Source organism: Podarcis erhardii (genome assembly GCF_964252035.2).
Source record: "Podarcis erhardii genome assembly, chromosome: 5".
Lineage (NCBI taxonomy): Eukaryota > Metazoa > Chordata > Lepidosauria > Squamata > Lacertidae > Podarcis > Podarcis erhardii.
Window position 1 is genome coordinate 8,080,053 of NC_138509.1, and position 27,379 is coordinate 8,107,431.

General features: G+C 45.0%; 1 protein-coding gene across 1 annotated transcript; it reads left to right on the top strand.

Moving 5' to 3' along the window:
- Window positions 1-8,956: 8,956 nt before the first annotated feature.
- FGF6 (fibroblast growth factor 6) lies at window positions 8,957-26,436 on the top strand. The gene is made up of 4 exons (XM_081861045.1): window positions 8,957-10,344; window positions 12,866-12,969; window positions 17,563-17,802; window positions 25,939-26,436. Exons 1-3 carry the CDS (start codon window positions 9,822-9,824, stop codon window positions 17,737-17,739), a joined length of 804 nt encoding a protein of 267 aa, XP_081717171.1. The 5' UTR covers window positions 8,957-9,821; the 3' UTR covers window positions 17,740-17,802; window positions 25,939-26,436.
- The last annotated feature ends 943 nt before the right edge of the window (window positions 26,437-27,379 follow it).

Sequence of the window (27,379 nt, forward strand, 5' to 3'; positions counted from 1 at the left end):
CGCCCCCACCAAAAAAAGTGTTTCATACAACTTACCTGTGGCCAGATACCATGGCTTTGTGCATTTGACCTGCTCACATTCCACATCATTGGCTGCTAGGAACCCGGGAAATGCACAATTTTAGGAAACCAGAATATGGGTTACCAAGGGGAAGGGATTTAGACATAACACTGCTGTTTTCATTTGCAGACATGTGTATATTGTAGCATCTGACCTTGTTAAGAAGCAAATTTGGCGAGTCCACTGCAACTTTCTTCCAAGCGGAGTGCTGGTTTAATGGAGCAAGATACTTTTCTATTCCTGCATTATTATACTTGTTCCGTAATACGTAGTAAAGCATGAAATATGATGCGTAAGCCCTTTAGTAATATGATACATTTAAACAAAATGAGAGGAGAATCACTTTCCTTGCAGTTAGCAAATGAAAAGTAATGATCATTTCTCACCATCCTAGATTTGTGCCACGAGATTTGTGTGGTGTGGTACAGTTCTGAGGCCTAGGTCACGTTGTTTCATTCTTTTACTGATCGTTCTTGTAATTGTCACCCATTTCTAGAATGGAATTTTCCTTTCCGAGGTACAGTGTTTTGGTGTTGGGATAATATATGACATATCAGCTCCTCTGCTCTCCCATCACTCCATTCCTCTTGAGAGCCTGTGCACAGAACTGCTCTGGAAGATAAAACTGTCTGACTCAAATAAACCATGACAAACATCAATAGCACACGCTGTGGGACAAACGCCATCTTGTCCTTATCTTCAGACTTCACATCAAATGAATGGATCAGTGTGCAGAATCTAGCAACTTTATTTGTGAATGGCTTGAAATGAAATGAAATGAAATTTATTACGGTCCCAGACCCAGCTTCACATACGGTACTAAGCGAACGTAAAACACAATAGAATTAAGTTTGAATTAACAAATGAATATAACAATAAACAATGCAAATATGACAGCCATTAGAAATGTGGTTTAGGTCTTAGTCTCTAAAATATTATCTAGAGTTTGCATCTGAGGCCTTAGTCTTTGTAATAGCACAGCTTGTTCCCCGAGTTTTAATGCAGCCGTGAAAATTTGACCACCCTTAGCGTGATCTCTGGGTCTTTATCCTCTATCGGGGATTTTAAGCATTGAGGTTCAGACCCACTTGGAATTTTCTGTATAGCAGAGGTGATAAAGACTGAGCGTATATCCTCATAAGAACGACCTCGTAGCAAGACATGAGAGACAGTTTCCACCTCTATCAGCTCGCTCTGCATATGGTTCACCCACATATCTGCTCTGCAGTAAGGTAGATGGCAGCATGTTGAATCTAGCAAGGGTGAACGGCCATCTTTTAATTTTGACAGATATATTGCTGGGGTAAAACCTCTACCATTGTCTTTGATGGGTACTTGTTCATCTCACTCACATGACACTGAAATTCTGCATCCCAGATTCGTTGGGTGAGTGGCTTTGTTTTGCTTCCAAACCGATAGACCCATCCATGCAGTTTTAGGCGAATTATGTCATAAAGGTTAGGCCTCTCCACAATTTAAAATGTAACTTATTTAAGTAAGGATCCTTCGCTTAACCCAAAGGAGGACCTGCCTTCTCAAGGCAGGAAGCAAAAATTCCAAGCAAGTTGGAAGATCGGTGGGAGTTTGGAGACCCTGGAGAGGAGAAAGGGAAGCAAAATTAAAAGGGTATATGAACCTGATGTTTATAGAGCATGCGTAGGCAAACTAAGGCCTGGGAGCCAGATCCAGCCCAATCGCCTTCTAAATCTGGCCCGCAGATGGTCCGGGAATCGGAGTGTTTTTACATGAGTAGAATGTGTGCTTTTATTTAAAATGCGTCTCTGGGTTATTTGTGGGGCATAGGAATTCATTCATTTTTATTTATTTTTTTCAAAATATAGTCCGGTCCCCCACAAGGTCTGAGGGACATTGGACCGGCCCCCTGCTGAAAAAGTTTTCTGACCCCTGTTATAGAGTAATACCAGTTATGTTAACAAACTGCTCCTTTGATGTGAATAAGCACACTTTTCTAAAGAAAATTTAAAAAATTCTCCAGCAGCACCTTAGAGACCAACTAAGTTTGTTCTGGGTATAAGCTTTCGTGTGCAGGCCCACTTCTTCAGATACTGTTTTCTAAAAGAGTAACTCTGCCTCTGTTTTTTAAAGAAATAATATGTGGTCCGCAGGCAAGGAAGGACAAGAACCCAAGCAGCTGTTTCCCATTAGAAAGGGACGATAGGGAAGGACTCTTGAGAAAGTTCCCCCATACAAAATCATAATAGTATTTGCTGTGTCCATTTAGTTCAGTAGTCCAGCCTGGATCTCCAGGTGACCTTGCATTAGTTGCTTAAGCATTGCCCATTTTTTGCTAATCATCCCTGTTCCCTGCAGACTGCTGTACCCTTTCTCTTACCCGATAACAGCATTTTTTGTTTGGGGCTGAGTGAAAGGGATTGCAGCAGCATGCAAATAGGAGAGCCCTGTTCCATATTTGCTCACATTTGGCTTTCCTGTGTCATTACAATACACCATCCATTCAAATAGATTCTGCCTCTATAAACATAGGATTTTAGCAATAGTGACCAATCTGATCATAGACAGATTAGTCCTTTTTCTCTTTTTAAGCCACCTAAGCTAGGGGTGGCGCTGTGGGTTAAACCACAGAGCCTAGGGCTTGCCGATCAGAAGGTCGGCGGTTTGAATCCCCGCGACGGAGTGAGCTCCCGTTGCTCGGTCCCTGCTCCTGCCAACCTAGCAGTTCGAAAGCACATCAGAGTGCAAGTAGATAAATAGGTACCGCTCCGGTGGGAAGGTAAATGGCATTTCTGTGTGCTGCTCTGGTTTGCCAGAAGCGGCTTAGTCCTGCTGGCCACATGACCCGGAAGCTGTACGCCGGCTCCCTCAGCCAATAAAGCGAGATGAGCGCTGCAACCCTAGAGTCGGCCACAACTGGACCTAATGGTCAGGGGTCCCTTTACCTTTAAGCTAGTAGACAGTGAATGCCGTCATAATGGATTGTAAGGCCATTGTTTTTGCCTCGTGAACCTGCTGTAAGTCAACTTAATTGGAACGGCCTGAGTTCCCCAATTATTATTCTGTAATTGTTTTACAATCTGGGTTCTTTTCATCGCTATGTAAGGGGAAAGGAAGACAGCTGAGAGTTGCATCTGGGGGTGTCAGTTTCGTTTCTGGGCAACCATTTTACAGCTGCTGTGAGTCTGAAGCTAAAGGTCAGTAGAGAGACGCTGCAGAAGAGAGTTCCATGCACATTCCAGCTGTGAACACATGGCTGCTGCTTGTCTGTTTCGGAGGAATTTTCAGTGTACCCTCGCATGCTTGGCTTGACCTCGCTCCATGCCTTCCGTCTAGTGCGAATCAGGCAGAAGCTATTCTCTAATCTCACGTCAAATAGGCATTCTGCACAGGAGATGCTTTGAATAGCTGCATATCATCATTAGGACGGTGGCTATGAATGGATCTCATTTATCTTTAGCCCAAGGTTTGCATCCTATTTGCAAGAGCCTCACGGGATCATCAAGATCAAGCTTAAAAACTCTGGAATATTGAGTAATTTATGGAATTCATTGACTTCTAAATAGGAGGAATGTTAAGTTCCTTTAAAAATGAAGGTTGGGCCAAAGTTTTCTCATTTTCGGATCATTTTCATGTGTCAAAAAAGCTCCCCCCCCCCCATTTTTGGCAGTTTCCTGCACTTGTTACAAGCATATTCACATTGTTTCCATACTGTTCCTCTTGGGGCCATTTTGTCAAGCGATCACCTTGGCAGCATATTTCACATTGTGACTGCAGAAACTCCGTTTGTATCACATCACATTTATCTATTAAAAATTTTATCCTGCTTTTCTCCCAGATTGAATCATTTAAAATCAAATTAGCAGCGCAATAGCACACACGTATACACAGAAATAAGTCCCACTGAGTTTAGTGCAACATTTTCCTGGGTATTTGAGTGCAGGATTTCAGCTGTAAAGGATTAAATAACTTATCATAATAATCAACTATGGCTCTAAAACTCAGTACATATTTTTGTTCATGAGTTCTCTGGCTCCTATTTGATTTCTTTCTTTTAGGGTATGAGCTGTCCCACCCAGGTGAGTAAAAGGAAAGGAGTTAGAATATATTTTTGCAAAGCCTGCCTCTCCTCCATTTAGTCACATGGTTTGCAGTCTCTCCATTCATTGCTCACTATATAAGTCCATTCTAGGGATCATTTCCTTGCAAGGACCCTGGCCCAGAATGCTTCAGCCACAGGGTCCACAGGGATGGAAGGAAAGGGCCCTATTAGAGAGCCAGTGTGGTGTAGTGGTTAAGAGCGGTAGTCTCGTAATCTGGGGAAACGGGTTCGTGTCTCCGCTCCTCCACATGCAGCTGCTGGGTGACCTTGGGCCAGTCACACTTCTTTGAAGTCTCTCAGCCCCACTCACACCACAGAGTGTTTGTTGTGGGGGAGGAAGGGAAAGGAGAATGTTTGCCGCTTTGAGACTCCTTAAAAGGAGTGAAAGGCGGGATATCAAATCCAAACCAAACTCCTCCTCCTCCTCCTCCTCCTCTTCCTCTTCCTCTTCCTCCTCCTCTTCCTCCTCTTCTTCTTCTTCTTCTTCTTCTTCTTCTTCTTCTTCTTCTTCTTCTTCTTCTTCTATTAAGCCCTGGGCTGATCGTTTGTGCACAATTCTACCATTCATTTGTATGAATAGATATCTAAAAGATGGACGGTTGAGCAACTACAAATCTAATCTGTTGAAACATTTCGCTGTTACTGCTTAAGATAATGATCTGTTTGTTTATAATTAGACTTTTTTTATATGGCACAAGTTGAAGTCTCTACAGCTACAAAGGCTTTCGCCAGCTAGAGGACATACTTTTGTAACATCAGTTGATAAAAATAAGACGGTCTTTTTAATAGAACAAGTTACTTACATTTTATATTTAACCACTGTCAGTACTATTATTTCAAAATACTTTCGAAATCTGATCTTGATCTTGCATATGTTAAGAGCTGTCACAAACAGATGCCTTCGCTCTTTGGCAGGGGTCAGAAACCTTTCCAAGCAGGCACACCAGACCCTGAAGTCCCCCACCCTTGGCAGCCAATTTGGCAGGTTCCCCACCTGTTAATCACCTGACATCACAATGACATCAGGCAACCCATTTTTCCTTTGCAGCACTTTTCTAGACTAATTTAAATTTGATTTCTCAACTTGGGCATACTAGCTTTTAACAAATTATTCCCATTTCTTTGGCTGTGTAGGAGCTTTAAAAAACCCCAATCCAAACAAAAAGGAATAATAGCAAGGCTTAGGAGAAACTCTGGAATCCGTATGCTCAATTGGATCCACTTCAGAGGGAATTCTAGGTGTGTAAATAGAACTTAATTCATTCCAGAGGTCCGTTCTTAACCGCCGCCCCGCGATTTCCATTCTCATCCTGGGGCAAAGTTTGTAACCCAAGGTACTACTTCCGGGTATACTTTAATAGGATATAGCTTTAACCCACAGAGACTTGTGCCGCTATCAAAGACAGTGAAGAAAGTAATTCCAAGCTGATAAGGACATTCTGTAGACAACGGCTCACAAGGCTGGGGGGAGAAGAAGAAGAAGAAGAGTTTGGATTTGATATCCCGCCTTTCACTCCCTTTAAGGAGTCTCAAAGCGGCTAACAATCTCCTTTCCCTTCCTCCCCCACAACAAACACTCTGTGAGGTGAGTGGGGCTGAGAGACTTCAGAGAAGTGTGACTGGCCCAAGGTCACCCAGCAGCTGCATGTGGAGGAGCGGAGACACGAACCCAGTTCCCCAGATTACGAGACTGCCACTCTTAACCACTACACCACACTGGCTCTCCACATCTCTCTTGCGATCCATACTGAGAAAGACATGAATGCAGGAAGCTTATTTCACTAATAGAAAATAAGACAGCAATCACCACTACACCTGCTGACAGTAACATCGATTGTCAAGGTGGAACACGACATGGACTCCTCACGTTTGGTTTGCAGGCATTGGTGATAACTTGTTGCAGCTTACCCAAAATTAACACATTTGGGTAGCTTGCTGGTGTATTTGTTCCAACTGAAAAACACAGGATCAATATTCAAGTTAGCTTTGAGGGGGAGGGCAGATACCAATGAACGTCAGTTAAGGCTTGTATTTGTTAGAAATCCATGCATACCTCCACACTGTTGTACGGTAAGGTTACCAGATTTTTTTCAATGAATCCGGAGACACTTTTCAACTTCAATGGATTTTGTATGGGGACTGACTTGCAAATCTGGGGACGGCGCCCGGGAAACGGGGATGTCTGGTAACCTTATTGTAGACAGGTTGTCCTTCCTGACAAATAACTGGGAAAGCTTCCCTGTATGCCTGAGAATAAGTCCTTGCTTTGTTTCTCAATTGATATATGAGACCCTCAATGTTGTCGTTGCTGAAGGATTCTAAGGTGAAAGGAACATGGTGCCAATTGGACTATTGATGTTATGCAACTTCAGGAAGCTCAAGAAAAGGCAGACTCTAGAATTGCACAGTGCACAGTTAACAGCTATGTTAATGGGCACAGAGACACTTCTTTCCTTAGTGCACCACTTCTGTGCACCAAGTGGGTTGATTGCTAAAGGTAAAGGGACCCCTGACCATTAGGTCCAGTTGTGGCCAACTCTGGGGTTGCGGTGCTCATCTTGCTTTATTGGCCGAGGGAGCCGGCGTACAGCTTCCGGGTCATGTGGCCAGCATGACTAAGCCGCTTTGATTGGCAGGTGGAGACCTCAGAAATGGGTGTCCATCTCCTCAGGAGGGATGAGGGGTGGCAATCAAAACAAGAACAGTCAAAACAACTTCTAGTATCCACTAAACTACTTGCTCAGAATCAGTTTACACTACAATGACTAACACTCAGCCTTAAGTCTTCCTCCTTGCTAACTGAAACTCAATCCCTCTCAAGCAGAGATTTCTGCCCATCCTCCCGGCTTTGCTCTTTGAAAACTGAAAACTAACTTTTTCACAAATCACCGTATTGGGCCAAGATCATACAAAGTTAACGCAATGCAAATAGTAACGTGATCAAAAGACAAACTGATAACAGAACAGTATCTAGTAACCTGGAATACTTACTTGCATCCCGTAGCTTTGGAACTGTTAAAATTTGTCTTCCACATAACTATCAAGGAACTGACTGCAGATTGTTTTGAGCTGGAGCGGAGTATCAGAACAACAGACGGCCAGGCACTCGATACTTGGGAAGAAATCAGAACCCCTGCCTTCTGCAACCAAGCTGACACCTTCCTGCATCGTATCAAGACTGCTATATGGCAAAGTGCAGTTATCTAATCCTATGAGCTGTACCGGAAAAAAGGTCTCACTCCCCATCCTTATAATATTTCATCCTTTCCTCAGGCTTGTCTTGATGTCATGGTGTGAGGTTGCAAAACCAGCTGTTCAAGAAAGTACAATTACCATGCAGAAATGCTTCTTTGGTGCTACCTGTGTAAATGTGGATTATTCCCTTTAATTGTTCCGTCCTTCTGTGCATTGACTACTTCTTTCTTAAAAGCTTTTGTGGCATATTAAACATCTTCATAAGTTAGGGTTGTCACATTTCAGAAAGCTTTTTAAGGCAAAGTTGTTGATCCTTTTTCCCCGAGGTTTCTCCCCAGAAATTGAGCTTTCCCCCCAGAAATTGCCAAAAATGGCACTTCCAATATGGGTTGCCATACAGCCGAATCCTGGGTATGTCTGGAAAAATTCTGGACATATGGTAGCCCTATAGCCATTGCATTGCATTTTAATCTGATATATCTCATATTAGCCTATAAGTCATGCAAACCAGACAAAAAACATTGGGACTCAGTTTGACAGATGATAGACAGAAATGATAGAGATAGATAGATAGATAGATAGATAGATAGATGATAGTTAAATAGTTAGTTAGTTAGAGATAGATGATAGATAGATAGATAGATAGATAGATAGATAGATAGATAGATAGATGATAGATAGATAGATGATAGATAGATTGATAGATGATAGATAGATAGATGATAGATAGATAGATATAAATTTCAGCCAGCATAACATTTAATTTGTAAGTGACAAAGAAAAATTCAAAACATTGTTCTGTTTCCAAATTTAAATTCAAATTCAGTTCTGTAATTCAAATATTTTATAGGGCAAGACAACCTCAAAGCACTAATATGGTTTACTGATATTATATGGGGGCTTCAAAATTGATTAAATGAACGGATATTGTGGGACCCATTTGTTATGTGTATTGTTGTTTTTATACACTCCCCAAACCCCCAATTAAGTCGCTGAGTTTCTACTCTCAAGATCCTCCTATACTGCCATAGAAACAGAAGCACTGGTTCAAACCATCTTGGAGACCATTTTGAAATCTAGCCTGTTCTGTTGAAAAATCAGCTTAGGAACAGTGAGTTTCAGAAGCAGCATGGGGGTCTCGTTATGCTAGACAAGCGATTTACCAAAAATTAATGAAAAATGCTTATTAAAAGGGAAGTTTTTAACGTGTGATATTTTACTGTATTTTTGGTTTCTATGGAAGCCGCCCAGAGTGGCTGGGGAGGCCCAGTCAGATGGGCGGGGTATAAATAATAAATAATAATAATAATAATAATAATTATAGATTTGTCAAAACCTGGGAGAAGAGGAATGTTTTATGTTTTATCTTGTATTTTTATGTTATGAACCACCCTGAGATCTTCTGATGAAGGGTGGCATACAAACTTAATAAATAATAATAATGTTTTTGCCTGGATCTAAAAGATATGTAGCAAAGGCTTCAAGTGAGCCTCCCAGGGGAGAGTATTCCACCAACAGGGAGCCACCACAGAAAAGGCCCGTTCTCATTTTGCCTCTCAAGATTCACCTGCTGTAACAATGGAGTCAAGTCCTGGTGATGTAAGTGATTTTATCCTCAAAATGCTTTGCAAAAAAACAACAGCAGCAAGATACCGTCAGTCCCACCACCTCCAGGCCAGACTGTAAGAAGCCCCTCACTCCCTTGAAAGCTCTGCCAGATGGCATATTGAGCAATGGAATATGCCTTCTTTACTGCCTCCACTGCCACAAGTGAAGCCCTCAGCAGTGTTCAATTGCATTCGGCTGGAGTTTTCTCCACTCAGCTTTGAGCCGTCTCCCAGCTTGTTTCCTTGCCCTAAACTCTGGATTATACCAGGGAGCCAAGGGGACTCCACAAAGTGGGAGAAGGCACTCGGGGCAATGGTGTCAACAGCCCGAGCCATTCGGGTGTTCCAGAGGATGGCTGGGGCTTTGACAGGAGCATCAGTCATATCAGCTGGGAAATCCCCCAGTGCTGTCTGGAAACCTATTGGAATTTCCAATTATTATCATCCTAATAGCTCTCCTGCCTCTACAGATGGGAAACGGTGCTGAAAGCCTAAATCTCAGCTCATCTGTGAAGCTGCCTTGGGCGACTCACTGTCAGCCTACATCTCAAGGTTGATTATTTTGATCAGCTAAGCAGAGAAGATGGGCAGAAATATTGAGGAAGCCTCTCAGTCCGGGAAATGCTTTAATACACTGTAATGCCTGAGCGGCAAGAGACTGGACCATGGCTGCGGAGGTTTGGGGGGACTAGAATCTTTGTAGGGCTATACCCCACTTTACTCAACAGAGGAGCTTCCGCTGATTAAGGGTTACACGGATGTAACCCTTAGGCAGAACACTGATGCCACCCCCCCTACTGCAGGGTGGGGTCTCCCTTTTAACATAACGATAGATCAATTAAATATAGAATGCTGCCGACTGGAGAGCAGGAAGCATTCAAAACATGGTCCCCACCAGGCTTCTCGTTCTCTCCCTGACCCAACTGCTCTTGGGCTTTAGTTTCATGTCCAAAATCTTCCTCTGCTTTCCAAAAATAAGCCACTGCCACCATGCTGAAGGGAGAAAAACAAGAAGGGTGGTATTTTTAGGGCCATTAATTCTGACCACGTGCCCAGGAGGTGAACGGATGGCTATTGCACAAAGGCTTCTCATCACTATGTCCTACGAAGCCAGCATTCACTTGACGTTCCCTGCTTTTGTTCTCCTGGGCTTTCTGGCTGAGATTCTCTTTTCCTACCCAGTTGTCGTCAGAACAAATGGCACCCTGTTGGACAGAGGATGGGAGTCTATCTTATCCAGGTCCCTTGCTGGAATGTCAGGGGAGAAATCTGAAGTCAACTGGGAGACTGACTATTTGCTAGGAATCAAGAGGCGGCGGAGGCTTTACTGCAACGTGGGCATTGGGTTTCATCTCCAGATATTTCCAGATGGACAGATAAGTGGTATTCATGCTGAAAACCAATACAGTGAGTTGCAAACTGCATCACAATGCAAAATGGTGGAATTGATATCACTTTTTGACTTGATTTCTAACACCCTACCTAGAACCTGAAAGCTACTACTTATTATTATTAGTCTTAAGTACTTCTGTGGCCTTTTTAAATGTTTCAGGATCAATCAGCACCCAAAACCTCCAGGCTGAAACATGTCCTGAATACTTGGACAAAATTAGATACCAACTTATTTTTAGTTGGTTTGACTTTACAGCCTTGAAAAAGCAAAGAGGTTGGGATCTTTCTCTCTCTCTCTCTCTCTCTTTCTTTTTAAGATGCTCTTCCTGTTTCTCCCCTGCCCCCCTTTTTTGCAGGTAGATGGACTTGCAGCCTGTATGTACGGGATGTTTGGGGAAAAGTTGGGAATACTGAGAAATCTTAAAAGACGGCTTTCATGGCAAGAATATAGGTTGTTGATTTTAATCCAGAAAATTAAAAGACTGCTTTGAAAAATAATGCCAGCAATTGGTTACGAAGTATAGAAAATGACTTCATCATTCATTTTGTGATCTGCATTGTGGAGATCACAGTTCAGAGGGTTGGAATTCGAAGAGCTGAGTGGGAATTATATTTATGGTTTGTTTTAAATGCATTGCTGCAGGTTTTGAGCTTGCCAAAAATGCAGAGAAGGCGGGGCTTGCTGGCTCTCAACCAGCAATTACATTACGACAGCATCACCACAGATAAAGAGAGGGATATTTGTTCATTAAAGCACCTATTATCACACCAAGAAATCACTGCTTAAGCCTTCCATTTCGTACCTCCTGCTGGATAGAGTATGTACCGTATTTTTCGCTCTATAAGACGCACCAGACCATAAGACGCAACTAGTTTTTGGAGGAGGAAAACAAGAAAAAAAAATATTCTGAATCTCAGAAGCCAGAACAGCAAGAGGGATCACTGCGCAACGATCCCTCTTGCTGTTCTGGCTTCAGTGATAGCTGTGCAGCCTGCATTCGCTCCATAAGACGCACACACATTTCCCCTTACTTTTTAGGAGAGAAAAAGTGAGTCTTATGGAGCAAAAAATACGGTATATGTTCTGGGACAATATGTCCTGTATCAGATGTGCTACTAGATTGAGAACAATCATTTCCTTCTTTCTTTTAACAAATTAAGAATGCAAAAAAATAATCTTTTACCTCACAATGGATCTGACTGCACTAGCAGGAAATCTGCCACTCAAACACATTGAGCCACATTTACTGTCTGGACAGATGGCTTGGGAGGGGGAATGGAAGGAAAACCAGTGTGCTGGTAGTCTGAATGTCTGTGTGTACTTGTGTACTAGAGATAAGATGCACACACATGGAGCGCTTTTACATCTAGAGACCTGGAAGAAGGGGCAGAAACCTAAAGAACGTGTACATTTATGTACATGCAGACATTTTTTAAAATGTTGCTCAAAAGGCAATACACAAATGAGGAAACAGTGTCTAGTTATGGACAGAAAATAGCCTGTGAACAAACCAAACAGGATAGCTACCTATCACACACCAACTGGGCTGGGTTTTTTTTGGGGGGGGGGGTTACACTGCTGCCCAGCTTCAGTTATGTTAAAATATTGAATTACTCCATTGATTTCTATGGGCAACTCTCACTTCCATCCCTGGGAATATTTAAGAATAGTTTCTCAGTGAGAACCCGGAAATTACCTAGCCAGACAATGAGATTGTGCTTTCTCTCTCTCTCCCTCTCTCTCTCTCTGGCTCTCTTCTTCTTCTTCTCCTTCCCAGCCATTCCGTTCCATTCCCTCTCTTCCCAAATTTTCAGCCTCCTCTTCCAATAATAGAATTGTAGAATTGTAGAGTCGGAAGGGACCCCAAGGGTCATCTAGCCCAACCCCTGAAATGCAGGAATAGGAGGCGGTTAGCATTCTGTTAGCACTATTCACGCTCAGTCTTCAATGTGTTGTTTTGGGGTCTCTTCTAAGTGGAATTGCCCTCTGGTGTGTGGCACACTCTTGTATAGACGCACAGAAAAGAACTAGAATTAAAATAGGATGGTGATTTAGTGCACAGTCCAGCCACACTTAAACATATGTGTGTTCCTTTGATTAAGAATTAAGCTTAGGCCTCCCCCTTGAAATCAATGAGAAATGAAGGTGCTTAACTGTCGGGTTCTAAATTCACAGTGCAATCCTATATATGTCTACTCAGAAGGAAGCTCCATTCCTTTCAGTAGGACTTGCTTTCTCAGGTAAGTGTGCAGAGGATTGCAGATGCAAATGATTTAATTCCTCATCTAACTGATTATTCACTTATAATAGGCAGATCGACTAAAATGCATTTATTTGTGGACCAGCCTATTTCTGATTTTTTAAAATTTGGTTTTAGAGTACAGTTTCTTAAGATGAAAAATCTGTTGCACAAAAGTTATTGTTTTCTATTAAATTTTGTATAACTTTTAAAAATAGGGGTTTCTATATTTAATAATGTTCTTTCAGCAGCTATGAAAAAAGCGGCTTTCAGTCTCTATCTGTCTGCTTCTTTAGGTCTCTTGGAAATATCAACAGTAGAGAGAGGTGTGGTTAGTCTGTTTGGTGTCAAAAGTGCACTCTTTATTGCAATGAACAGCAAAGGGAAATTATACGGCACGGTGAGTAGTCTTACAATCTGGTTTTCAGTCAAGGGAATGCTAATACGTTGCTATGCGTTTTACTGAGAAATCTTGAATATTTCCACCTTTGAAAAAGTATCACTTCCTGTCAAGATCTGCATTCACTGGCATTCCAAAATGTATGAGATTAGTTGGTCCAAATTACCGTATTTTTTGCTCTATAAGACTCACTTTTTCCCTCCTAAAAAGTAAGGGGAAATGTGTGTGTGCGTCTTATGGAGCGAATGCAGGCTGCGCAGCTATCCCAGAAGCCAGAACAGCAAGAGGGATTGCTGCTTTCACTGCACAGTGATCCCTCTTGCTGTTCTGGCTTCTGAGATTCAGAATATTTTTTTCCTTGTTTTCCTCCTCCAAAAACTAGGTGTGTCTTGTGGTCTGGTGCATCTTATAGAGCAAAAAATACGGTAACTGTATTTATTGTGCAAGATATAGCCTGTGTAACTTTAGGACTGATTCTCATGTAGCCTTGTAAGCAGTTTTCCCATCTCTGTATGTTGATGGCTTTTACTGTACAAATGATGAATCAGAGCTGCATGTGTGAGCTGTTTCTCAAACAGCGGCCACCAATGCCACTTAAAAACCCACTTTCAAAACCATGGGGAGTATCAAAACATATTTGTGATACATAGCGGGAACCTGCTGCTCAAAGGAAACTGGTGTTGGTGTGTTTTTAATCTATGGTACTCACCCAGCCATCAGGAGATACAGAATTTTATCTGTGACGTTACAGCTATGATCACTGATTCACACATGCAAGTTACCTTGTTGGCTGTATTAGCCAACAGGGGTTGGCAAGGTTTACCTCGCCTGGTTCATCCCATTGGCGATCCCTCCGTGGGCCAGATCGTGCGCATGTGTGAGCACACGCAGCCACGATTTCCAGGGTCTGCATCTGTGCAGACGTGATATTCGGCATCTGAGCATGCGCAGACGCGATTTCCAGCGCCACGGAAGCGAGTCCCCGCTCTGCACTGTGCTGCGCTGGTTTAGCGCAGTGGGCGGGGACTCTCCAAGCGGGCGGCTCAGTTCGGGGGCAGCTTATGGGCCGGTTAAACAACCCCCGTGGGCTGCTTGTGGCCCATGGGCCTTAGGTTGCCTATCTGAAATATACTCAGAGTCGAGAGTGGATTTCATGCTCTTTATTCAGCTCATAGTGGTGAGGAGGAATGAAAGTTCCCCCACAGTATCTGCTTTATATACATTATTTACACAATGGGCTGCATGTGATTGGCTAATTGTGGGATTCCCCTGTAGGCCAATCAGGTTACGGATTCACTTCTACCTGGAGCTGGATTGGGTGGTTCCTGCGGACCAATCATACTGCTGCATTGTTCTAGGATAAATCAGACTGCTGCATTCTGAATCCTATTGTTCTAGGACCAATCAGACTGCTGCATTCTGAATCCTATTGTTCTAGGACCAATCAGACTGCTGCATTCTGAATCCTATTGTTCTAGGACCAATCAGACTGCTGCATTCTGAATCCTATTGTTCTAGGACCAATCAGACTGCTGCATTTTGGATCCTATTCAACTCAGTACATAACACTATCCCTGAGCCAACCATTGGTCTGCCTATTGCACTCACGGGAACCGTTAATTTACATGGGCAACGGAATACACGAAGCCACCGTTTTCTGATTTATTCTACGGCAGGTCCAACCCTCTAGAGACTGCAATCTACTCCCAGTATAATAAAACTGGCAGTGATCTACCCATTGCCATTGCCAAGAGTCTTTTGGGGGCAGCATTGCCCAGAGTTGTTGAGCTTTTTTCAGGAAGGATAGGCAAGAGTTGTTGGAACAATCCTGTCAGGAGAACCCAGGCAATATTTTTTTATAATCCCGCAATCAACAAGGGGCACCCCGGCAATCTACCAATCGATCGTGGCTGACCGGTTGAACATGTCTGTTCTATGGTATACTACCATGGTCTTCCGTGCTCAAAAAGTTATTGGGACTTCTGAACAGGTTTTTCTTAACATTTAATTACTATCTATTACATTTCCAATAAAAGGCCCTCCCAGTAGCTTTTGTCACCACCAGCATGGCATACAATATGCATAAAATATTTTCCACACCATCATACAACACGCAGGCAGTGCTACAGCTAAGGCTCAAATCCAGGGCCCTAACTCCAAATGTTCAACCAGAGAATGGGAGCTGATGGGGGCAGAGGTGTACCAAGGGAGTGGCAAAACTGGCCGCTGCTTAGGGGTGCAGGCCCGGGTACCCCAGAGGTCATCAAGTCCAACCCCCCAACAATGCAGGAATCTCAAACAGATTGTGGAGTGTACCACATATATGCGTGTGGTGATGCGTTGTGGCCAGGGGCGTAGGAAGGGGGGTGCAGGGGGTGCAGTCCAGCCCTGGTGTCACCCTGACAGGAGGTGACAAAATGGCGGGCCTGCAGTGCGCATGAGGTACACATCTCAGTGCCCGCAAGCTCCACACTGTCCGCCCACTGCCTCCCCCCCCCCAGGCTGTAGGGTGGCTGAGGCCCCGCGGCACGCCCCGTCCCTAAGGGCACCAGGTGTCCTGTCCCGTCCCTCTCTAAGGGCGCTGTAACCATGGGCGCCCCGTGCCCTCTCCCTATGGGTGCTGCGCCCCGCCCTATGGGCGGTTCGCCCCACCCTTGGGCATGTTGCCCCAGGAGCCCGAGAGGCTTCTTATGCCGCTGGCTGCGGCTGCCACGGCAGGAGAAGCTATTGGCAAAACCTATTTGCTGTTTTGCAACTTTCTGACTAGTCGCAGGACCTTAGCCAGACCTAGCAGAGTACACGCAGAATCCACAGAAGCAATTAGCAGCTTGGCTGCAGACAGGATAGACGAAGCAGGGACCAGGAACTTGTAGTTAGGTGTTTATTATATACAGTGGACTATTTACAGGATCTTTTGCTAGCTCTCTCTGACACAACTCACAACTCCTACACTCACTGACACACTGAACCACTGAGCTCTGAACACATCCCAGTTAGTAGGCTCCCTTGAAAGAGCTTGACCAATCATGGAGCTGTCTCCATGCCTCTGTTATCACCAGGCAGACTCACTCCTTCAGATTGCCTTCTGGCTGCCTGCCAAACCTTAGCTGACTCTGTGTGAGTAGCTGCACGTACAGTTTCCCAACAGAAGTTTCCCATGCTGCTTGCACCATGGCAGAAATGGAAACAGAAACAGATCTTGCCAAGGGTGCAAAGGACCCTAGGTGTGCCTCTGGACGGGGGCAGTGGCAAAGAGGCCCAGGATTGGCACCTGAGCTAGCATGGGCATCCCAGGTCCCAGCAACCCTGACACTGGTTGTTTTGGCTTCCTTTCTTCTGATTTAAACAAACAAAAGTGACAAGTGGGGTGCCACAGGGTTCTGTCTTGGGCCCATTGTCGTTCAATGTCTTTATAAACAACCTGGATGGAGGAATTGAGGGGATGCTCAGCAAATTTGCAGGTGACAGCAAACTGGGAGGGGTAGCTAATGCCTCAGAAGGCAGAATCAGGGTTCGAAAAATGACCTTAGCAGACTGGAGAATTGGACCCAAGCTAACAAAATGAATGTCAATAGGGACAAATGTAAGGCTCTGCACTTAGGAATAACCAGCTGTGTCAATATAAGATGGGGAACACCTCGCTTGCCAGTTTTTTCATTATTATTATTATTATTATTATTATTATTATTATTATTATTATTATTATTTCTATTTCTATACTGCCCTATACCCGAAGGTCTCAGGGCGGTTCACATTAAAAATCACTTACATAAAATCAAAACAAAAACCATATCTCGCCCCCTCCCCCCTGAAAAGGCCTGGTTGAAGAGGAATGTTTTTGCCTGGCGCCTAAAGATGTATAGTGAAGGCGCCAGGTGAACTTTCCTGGGGAGAGCATTCCACAGACGGGGAGCCACTGCAGAGAAGGCCCGTTTTCTTGTTGCCACCCTCCTGAGCTCTCGAGGAGGAGGCACACAAAGAAGAGCCGCAGAAGATGATCTCATGGTCCTGGTAGGTTCATATGGAAAGAGGCAGTCCTTAAGGTATTACGGTCCTGAGCCATTTAAGGCTTTATAGGTCAAAACCAGGACTTTGAATTGAGCCCGGAAACTAATCGGTAGCCAGTACAGTCAGACCAGGATTGGTGTATTATGCTCAGACCGTCTTGCTCCTTGCTGATACTTCTGCATCAACAGAAGTATAGCGTTCAAATCAAGGGAAGTAATTTTACCATTCTATTCTGCCTTGGAAAGAACACACCTGCACTCCTGTCAGAATATCATTTTTGCTATTTCTACCTTCTCTGTTTGGAAGGAGTATTTTCAGGAGAGTAGCAATAAAGGCATGGACCACAGGAACTGGCCGTTTACCTTTCTCTCATTCACACACACCCATTTATTTAATTAATGTATACATTCGCATCAGTTCATCTATCTATCTACCTGTATTTAATGTATACACCTTGAAACAATATGAAGCAAAACAGATTAAAGGTGCTATTCCAGAAATGAAGGGAACTGTACAGGCAACATGTAATGACGAATGTGAGCAGATGTTGCAATCACACTGTGTTTCTTTCTTTTTTCTATTCAGGCAACTTTTCAAGACGAATGTAAATTCAAAGAAACTCTTCTTCCCAACAACTACAATGCTTATGAATCAGCCATGTACGAAAGCTTTTACATAGCACTCAGCAAACATGGAAGAGCCAAAAGAGGAAGCAAAGTCTCGCTTGTTCAGACTGTCACACACTTTTTACCCAGATTATGAAGACCAGAGTAAAATGCATTTAAACTGCCCTATTTCAATTTGCACATGAGAATCATCTCCCAGGTAAAGAATATATATTCACTCATTTGTTACTATATATATGCATATATAGGTGAAATCATTTGTACAGGATCCATTACACTAATTTTTCTACACCGATTTTAAAACAACTCCTTTCGAGATAGGAGTTATTTATCCAAAAGTTACTACTTTGTCTAATTATGTTAATGGTGAAATTTTTGCATTTACATGAAGCAAACAAAGCAAATCAGTGTTGTAGCTGCAGAACTGGGGTCTAGCTGAGTTTGGATACTTGCCACAACTACTGCTCTTTCAGTGTAACTTCAACAGAAAACAAACATATATCTGAGATTTTTAGTAGTGTGATGAATCGTTTTTCAGTTACGTCCCACTTCAATCATTCTCATAGATCAAGATCATTATATTAGGTTTCCAAATTGTGTTATCAGGAGCCCTGGAGTTCATTGGACCTTTATGAGGGGTTTCTTAAAGAGAAGACTTGCTATGTTTGCAACTCTAGAGGTTTGTTTGGTGTGCTGTGGGACACAGGCAGTTCACACAAGGCAGTGGTGAGGATCAGAGACCCGGGACTCTAAGAAATAAGAACTTGATTTAGGCTGAACTTTGCAGAAGAACTGGTTTATTGTTAGGGTTGCCATATTTCAAAAAGTAAAAAACCAGGACACCTCAAAAGTTGTTTGGCTTATTTTAGGAAAACCCAAATGCTGTTGAGCTTTTTTCAGACAAGATCTTGACTTGCCTAAGATCCAGGGCCAAGCACTGCCTTTCAGAAATCTCCACACACACACACACACACACACACACACACACACACACACACCGGATGTCAATTCCACCTTTGAAATCCTGGGCGTATGGCAGGCCTGTTTATTATAGAGTTCAGCTGCATGCAGGCTGGTGTTCTTCCTTGTAAAATTCCCCTTGCCGTGTCCATCTATTGTGTGTACATCAAGGCTGTGTTCACACTCAGTTTTCTTTGCACTCACTGTTCCATTGTCAAGTTTTCAATCTGTGCTTAGCGTAAGCATTCTGAAATCCTGGTGTGGGTCTACCATAATGGCCCTTCTGTGGCGCAGTGGGTGAGTGTGCCTGGCTGTTAACCAGAAGGTTGGAGGTTCGAGCCCCAGGGATAGCTGTAGGCAGGATTGCAGACTGGATGACGGTTGGAGTCCCCTCAAACTCTACAGTTTTATGATTCTATAAACATAACATTCCCTCTTGGTCACTCCAGCTTAAATCCAGCTTCTGTGGTCCCAATCAGAGTTTTGAAAAGCACTGTGCTGGGGAAGCCTTCAATCGTGCCATCAAACAAGCATTTCCACTTGCTTGTGGGTACAATCTCCCCTCTCCTCCGTCCATCTGTTGTTCTGGGTATTCTCTAGACCCCTGGAGCCAGCTGGGGGGGAGCAAGGGAGGAAGAGGGCGATCCTGTTTGGACTTGTGGGGCACTGGCTCCCACCTGCTTAGTTGAATCCAGCCCATAGAGCTGAAACACAAAGTTGGGAAGAACCTAAGTCTCCCACCTTCCTCCTTCTCAAGTGGTGGTAAGCTACTCTCACCACTTCTTAACAAAGGGGACATTGAGCAGGGAGTGAGACTCTCAGAGGCTTCACGGGCACCAGAGGAAGCCGTCAAGGGCAGCAATGTACCCACAGGTGCCATCCGGCTCCCCCAGATCTAGTCCTTGGTCCAGGGGACAATTTTGGGACGCCGCCTGACATACTCTAGTTATGCATTCACCAAAATAAGGCTGCCATACATGCTTATAAGTGAGTAAGTCCCACGGAAGCCAGTGACACTTATTTCTAATTAGATATACATATGATTGCACTGCTAGAACATTGTTTGTGCTATGATACCGTGCTGTGACACATTTTTGACAAAATTTGCCAACTTTTGGATATTTGTTGGAACACATACTGACAGAAGCAGATAAATGATATATCGTGCCACTTGCACTGTTCATTCCTTTAAGCATCAGAATATTAGCCTGCAGTATATAACTGATAACATGTATAAAACTAATATACACAGAGAAGTGTTTTTCAGATTTCCTACTTAGCATACATTATTAGCCACTGCCGTTTCTGCTGTGGAATCAGTGCATGTTGCAGAAGATTCTGAGGCATATTCTAGCTTGTTAAAAATCCCAGGCAGTCATCTTATTTTAAGTCATTGAGTGAAATACGTTTTACTTTGAAGACCTGTAGAGGCCACTCAACTTTACTCATCTGTTTATATAACCTTTCTCCAGAATGCCAGTCATGCCACATCCTTTTAAAAAGTATTTTAAGATACCCTAAGTCAATAGACACTATAAATATCTATGACCAGAAGCCTTGAGATACCTGAGTAGAGGGGGGTATTCCTAAATTTGAAACATCATTTACAGTCCAATCCTAACCGTGTCCACTCGGATGCAAGTCCTACTGAATTCAAGGGGTCTTACTCTCAGGTATACGGAATGTGAAGCTATAATCTGTTATCAGAACACGAGGAGCTGAATCATATTCCCAAGGGAGATGTTTGTTCCGTCTCATCTGCAACTAGTCTTTTCTTTTTAAACTGTTTTTATTGTCATTTTTAAAAACCATAATGAAGAAGCGACAAGAAGAGAGTCACTCTATAAAATTCAGAAAGAGAAACTGATAAAAGACTCACTACAGAAACACCAGAAGTTACAGACTATCAAGAAACATCAAAATGAGAAGGAAGCTGAGAGTTCTCCTGTCAAAATCCGTCTTTATTAACAAAGCAGAGAAACAGGTGCCAGGTCACCACTGAGTTGACAGAGTTGGTCCCCCCACCACTACTGGAAGCTTCCCTGCATTCTTGTGCCAATTTCTTGCCAAGGGCCAACTGCCATAGCCCATTATACCAGTATTTCAGCGAAAGGTATCCAGTTATTCCCCCATTTATGGCGCTGGCACAAACAGTTTTTCCACCGGGGGGTTGTAACATCTGGGATTCGCCAGCCCTGCTCAGAAAATGGAAAGGAGTGCCAATGTCAGTTCTGGGATAATCACTTGCTTAGTTACTTACCCAGTTATCTTAAGCCAGAACACCTGCTCTTTTTTGCAATCTCACCAGAGGTTTCACATCCAGCAAAGTGAGCAAGTTGAACGCTTAGCTCTATGAATCACGCGTACAAAAGAGGCGACCTGAGCTACATGGAAGCAGATGAAGCATAGGATAGATTACAGTGGTGCCTCGCAAGACGAAATTAATCCGTTCCGTGAGGCTCTTCGTATAGCGGTTTTTTCGTCTTGCGAAGCAAGCCCATTGACAGTTTAGCGGATTAGCACTATTAGCGGTTTAGCGGCTTTTAGCGGATCAGCTGATAAGCGGCTTAGGGCTTAGGAAGGGGGGGGGAGGGAAAAAACCCCACAGGAACTCGCAAGACATTTTCGTCTTGCGAAGCAAACCCATAGGGAAATTCGTTTTGCGAAGCGCCTCCAAAACGGAAAACCCTTTCGTCTAGCGGGTTTTCCGTCTTGCGAGGCGTTCGTCTTGCGGGGCACCACTGTAGTAGCTCATATGTGTAGCCTTCTATCAGTCTTCAAGGTGTCCATGCAGAAGCTGCAAGCCAAGTATACATAGATTTTCTTCTTATTATTTTTTTTTAAAAAAAAACCTTTGTTGCATTTGTATATCCTGAAAGGAATTCAGACATTTAAAGTCATATCTTGGTTTTCAAACAGCTTAGTTCTTGAACGTTTTGGCTCCCGAATGTCACAAACCCGGAAGTGACTGTTCCGGTTTGCGAACTATTTTTGGAAGCCGAACATCTGATGGGGCTTCCATGGCTTCTGATTGGCTGCAGGACCTTCAGAAGCTGCGCTTTGGTTTTTGAACGTTTTGGAAGTTGAACTTCCAGAATGGATTCTGTTTGACTTCCAAGGTCTGACTGTATTTATTTTAACCCAGGCATGTCCAAAGTCCGGCCCGGGGGCCTAATCCGGCCTGCAGGTTGGGTTAATCTAGGGTTACCTGACGTCCCCGGTTCCCTGGGACAGTCCCTGGATTTGCAAATCTGTCCCCAGACAAATTCTGTCCCCGGAATGTCCCCAGATTTACAAATCTGTCCCAGGAAACGTGGCAGTGGCAGCTTTAGCAGCCTGTTAGTGCAGTTGGCTCTGGCTGGTTTCAGGAGCTGCTCGCTGCCATAGCGCCCGCCATTTTTCCTGCTCCACGGCAGCGAGCATCTCCTGAAACCAGCCAGAGCCAACTGCGCTACCAGATTGGTCCCTGGGCAACAGCCGCCCACCTTTGACTCCCGAGGCTCCCCTGATCTGTCAAAACAAAGGGAGAAGGGGGAAGGAGATCAGGGAAGGTTTAAAAAAAACTCTGCGCATTTATGTTTCACAGGGTGCGAAAGAAGGGCTTTGCACCTTTATATAATATGCATGTGTGCTTGGGCCCAGGGTCTTTTGCCTCACTATCCCACTACTGACTCCCTGTTGCTACTCGGCTTCAAAAGAACAAAAAAAGTGTCCCTGGGTTGATTGAAAAAAATCTGGTTAATCTGGCCCCTGCGACAGTTTATTTCAATCCTTAGCTCAACAACTTTGGGGGGAAATCCAAAAAGAAGCTCAACAACCTCAATCCCCCAAAAAACGCTCAAGAACTTCAACCCTAAAAAAAGGTCAACACACATGTTCACTTCATCAAATCTGACCCTCTTTGAAAAACGTTTGGACACCCTTGTTTTAACCTCCTATCCCTGTAAAGCTGTCAACACTGGGATAAAGTGACTTGAATGATCAAGCTGTGGCCAGGAAAATACTTTCTGAGACTTCAAGGTGATATGGTGGAAGAATTGTTGCATGGAGCACACATACTGTTTTAATTAATGTGTGTCCTGCAGGGAACAGCAGCTCTTAGTGCTTTTGAGTCTCTGAATACTAATCATGTAGCTTGGAAAGGAAGCTGATGACAAAATTGTAAATACATCCAGTTTTTATCATGCAGATCCACAATTAACACCATCTGAAAAATTGTCCCCTAGATTTGCTTAGATGTGTACATCAACCCACATTATCATTATACGAACAATCTATTTACAAAGGGTGCTCTGTAGGTATTTGCTTCTGCATCAGATATTTAACGAGGATTTCTGAATTGTTCTATGCTTATCTCAAATGTCTCTGAGCATGGAGATTTTGGCTTAGCCTCTTGAGCACTGAAAGATCCTGTATCTCTCACCAGCTATGTCCTTCTCAGCGAGGTAGACCAGTGTTTCCCAACCTTTTTTGGGCAAAGGCACACTTGTTTCATGAAAAAAATCTCGAGGCACACCACCATTAGAAAATGTTTAAAAAATTAACTCTGTGCCTATATTGACTATATATAAAGTACAGTGGTGCCCCGCAAGACGAATGCCTCGCTAAACGAAAAACCCGCAAGATGAAAGGGTTTTCCGATTTTTTAGCGGCTTCGCAAGACGAATTTCCCTATGGGCTTGCTTCGCAAGACGAAAGCCCATAGGGAAATCTCCGGGACAGCGGGGAACCCTCCTCCCACCGCAAGCCCTGGGAACAGAGGAGAAGCTGCGCACCTTCCCCTCTGTTCCCGGACCTGTCCTGAAGGCCTGCGGCGGGAGGAGGGCTTTCCTCCCCACCGCCAACATTCAGAATGCTGTTCTGAATGTTGGCGGTGGGGAGGAAAAACCCTCCTCCCACCGCAAGCCCCGGGAAGAGAGGAGAAGCTGCACGCCTTCCCCTCTGTTCTGGGACCTGTCCTGAAGGCTTGCGGTGGGAGGTCCGGGAACAGAAGAGAAGGCGCACAGCTTCTCCTCTCTTCCCGGGGCTTGCGGTGGGAGGAGGGTTTTTCCTCCCCACCGCCAACATTCAGAACAGCATTCTGAATGTTGGCGGTGGGGAGGAAAGCCCTCCTCCCGCTGCAAGCCTTCAGGACAGGTCCGGGGCAGCAGGCTGCTATCCGCAGCTTGGAGAGCCCTGCGGGGAAGTCCTGCAGGGCTCTCCAAGCTGTGAATGTCTGCCCCGCGCGAGGGGCGCTCTGCTTAAGAGCGCCCCTCGTGCAGGGCAGCAGGCTGCTATCTGCAGCTCGGAGAGCCCTGCGGGGAAGTCCGGCAGGGCTCCCCAAGCTGCAGATGTCTGCCCCGCCCAAGGAGCGCTCTGCTTAAGAGCACCCCTCGTGCGGGGCAGCAGGCTGCTATCCGCAGCTTGGAAAGCCCTGCGGGGAAGTCCGGCAGGGCTCCCCAAGCTGCAGATGTCTGCCCCGCCCAAGGGGCGCTCTGCTTAAGAGCACCCCTCGTGCGGGGCAGCAGGCTGCTATCCGCAGCTTGGAAAGCCCTGCGGGGAAGTCCTGCAGGGCTCCCCAAGCTGCAGATGTCTGCCCCGCGCGAGGGGCGCTCTGCTTAAGAGCGCCCCTCGTGCGGGGCAGCAGGCTGCTATCCGCAGCTTGGAGAGCCCTGCGGGGAAGTCCTGCAGGGCTCCCTAAGCTGCAGATGTCTGCCCCGCGCGGAGCTCCCACCGGGCGCGCAAGGCTTGGGGCGGCAGCCTGTTGCCCGAAGCACAGGGAGCCCTCCGGAGGGCTCCCCGTGCTTCGGGCGAGTGTCTGCAAGGCTTGCGCGCCCGGCAGGAGCTCCCGCCGGGCGCGCAAGGCTTGGGGCGGCAGCCTGTTGCCCGAAGCACAGGGAGCCCTCCGGAGGGCTCCCCGTGCTTCGGGCGAGTGTCTGCAAGGCTTGCGCGCCCGGCAGGAGCTCCCGCCGGGCGCGCAAGGCTTGGGGCGGCAGCCTGTTGCCCGAAGCACAGGGAGCCCTCCGGAGGGCTCCCCGTGCTTCGGGCGAGTGTCTGCAAGGCTTGCGCGCCCGGCAGGAGCTCCCGCCGGGCGCGCAAGGCTTGGGGCGGCAGCCTGTTGCCCGAAGCACGCGGAGCCCTCCGAAGGGCGCCCCGTGCTCCGCGCTGCCAGCTGCCGCCCCAAGCCTTGCGCTCTCGCCCGCCTCCCTCCCACGGCACACCAGGCAACGTCTTGCGGCACACTAGTGTGCCGCGGAACACCGGTTGGGAAACACTGAGGTAGACTTGAAAGGCTCGGATGTATCTTGCATTTATTGCATAGTCAGTTGGTAAACTTATTGAATCTGGTGAATGTAGAAGAAATTCAGACATCTTTGAGAAGGCAAAGGGTGAGAAATAAAATGGTGTCTCGCACTTCTCTTGTTTGAAATGTGAAAACCAGCATATTATGCATCACGCAAGGGCCAAATGGGATAATATCCTTCAGTGTGAAACACAAAATAATAAATCTAGGATTTAAATACAGTGGTACCTCGGGTTATATACGCTTCAGGTTAAATACGCTTCAGGTTACAGACTCCGCTAACCCAGAAATAGTGCTTCAGGTTAAGAACTTTGCTTCAGGATGAGAACAGAAATCGTGCTCCGGCGGTGCAGCAGCAGGAGGAGGCCCCATTGGCTAAAGTGGTGCTTCAGGTTAAGAACAGTTTCAGGTTAAGTACGGATCTCCAGAACGAATTAAGTACTTAACCTGAGGTACCACTGTACACAAATGAGGAAACAGTGTCTAGTTATGGACAGAAAATAGTCTGTGAACAAGCAAAACAGGATAGCTACCTATCACACACCAACTGGGCTGGGTACCTCGGGTTAAGTACTTAATTCGTTCCGGAGGTCTGTTCTTAACCTGAACCTGTTCCTTAACCTGTTCCGAAACTGTTCTTAACCTGAAGCACCACTTTAGTTAATGGGGCCTCCTGCTGCTGCCGCACTGCCGGAGCCCGATTTCTGTTCTTATCCTGAAGCAAAGTTCTTAACCTGAAGCACTATTTCTGGGTTAGCGCAGTCTGTAACCTGAAGCGTATGTAACCTGAGGTACCACTGTATACTCTTCATAAAATCATTGAGGGGGTTATGTAGGCCAACCTCCTGCTTAGTGCAGGAAATCCAGAGCTGGAATATCTCCAACAGGTGGCTGTCTTGAAGACTTCTAGGGAGCAACAAATCCTTCTTTTTTTGGATGGCTCTTACTGTTAAGAAGTTTCCTCTAAGGCTCAACCAAAACTATCCTCTAACTTAAGCCATCTCAGCACAGTCACGCCTTTGCCCTCTGCAAGAGTCCTCCTCAGCCTTCTCTTCTCCGGACATCCCAAGCTCCTTCCATCTTTCTTCACAGGACTTGTTTTCCACACCACTGACCATCTTTGCCTTCTCCGATCCCATTCCAATCTCACCTTCTTAAAATGTGGTGCTCAGAACTGGATACAGTGCCCCAGATGAGTTTTTACTGCTACAGAATAAAGTGGAACTGCCAAATATACCTCATATGCTGACTCAACATGAACTTAACAATGGAAACTGTACATTTGTAGGAAACAAAACATTTGTGTTCAACCACACGTCTGTCAAGTATATGCTTTTACTTCTCATATGTATGTGCTGTGCACAAGTGTCATTTTAATGTGTTGTAAAATAAATTACATTTTATGTTCCTTGTAGCATTCAGAGTCCAGCTTCCTATAAAGTTTGTTTCTTCCTTACTCCAGAGGTGCTGTATTGAGTAAGACAAATGTCTGTGTTGACTTTATTACCACACTGTGGTTTGGGTTCTGGGAAACTGCATTGCCAGTAGGTCAAAGCAACAGTCCCATCTTGCTAAGCACATGCAAATGTATTGACTTTCAAACTGCTAGGTAGGTATAGATATATGGAAAAGAGTTAAATTGGCTTTTTTTGGGGGGGGGGGATAACCTACCTCTAGGGCTGCTGGAGATAGTGGTGGCATGATGTTAGCAAGCCTTCTTTGTAAATACACCTGTGTTTCCCATACATAGGTGCTAGGAATCTTGTGAAACTGGATTTTTAAGCAGCGGCGGTAGTGCATATTGGTAGATTTACGCAGTAATATATATTTGTACATGTCTTAAATTGGGTTTTTTTTATCGCACACACAGCGAGAATAAAAATACACATTTTTCAATGGGGAAGAGCTCAGCAACAATACATAGATATTTATTTATTTTCAAAGAGGGAATTTGATAATTAATTTTAACCTTGAGTAAGCCAACACATACACACACACAACAGAATGGATTGTTTAGTTTATCTGGAAAAGAAGCCCAAAGGAGAATCAGAAGACTTAGATGGGTGTGTGACACCTGTAGGTGTGGAGGCAACAATTTGTAGGGAAAGCACCAGACAAGATAGAGAACAAAGAGCAAGATTTTCAGCACTCTGGCCAATAAAAATGGAAAAAGGAGAGCTAGGACACATTGAAAGTCCCAAGTCAGGCAAGAAAACAGTCCGCAAGAGGGAGCCCTTAGAAGGACTTCTTGGCAGTTGTGGCCAGGATCTCTGCTTCAGCAAGCAGGGATCCAGAGAAGCGGGGTTAGGGGGCAGAGCTCTGGAAGGGGCCTTTGCAGCAGCTGCAGGAAGTGGGGGGGGGTGGTTCCAGAGGAACAGGAAGCCATGAAGGAAAAGCAGGTGAGGAGGACTGAGTCAGTCCAAGGGTTCTATCTAGTGTAAGGGATGTGGGTGGCGCTTTGGTCTAAACCACTGAACCTCTTGGGCTTGCTGATCAGAAGGTTGATGGTTGGAATCCGCACAACAGGGTGAGT

What these genes read in the sequence shown, in the direction of transcription:
- FGF6 (XM_081861045.1), top strand. Translation starts at nt 9,822, where the DNA reads ATGGTCCCCACCAGGCTTCTCGTTCTCTCCCTGACCCAACTGCTCTTG. An exon ending in TCATGCTGAAAACCAATACA is followed by an intron (nt 10,345 to 12,865) that starts GTGAGTTGCAAA and finishes CTGCTTCTTTAG; the next exon opens with GTCTCTTGGAAATATCAACA. An exon ending in AAGGGAAATTATACGGCACG is followed by an intron (nt 12,970 to 17,562) that starts GTGAGTAGTCTT and finishes TTTTCTATTCAG; the next exon opens with GCAACTTTTCAAGACGAATG.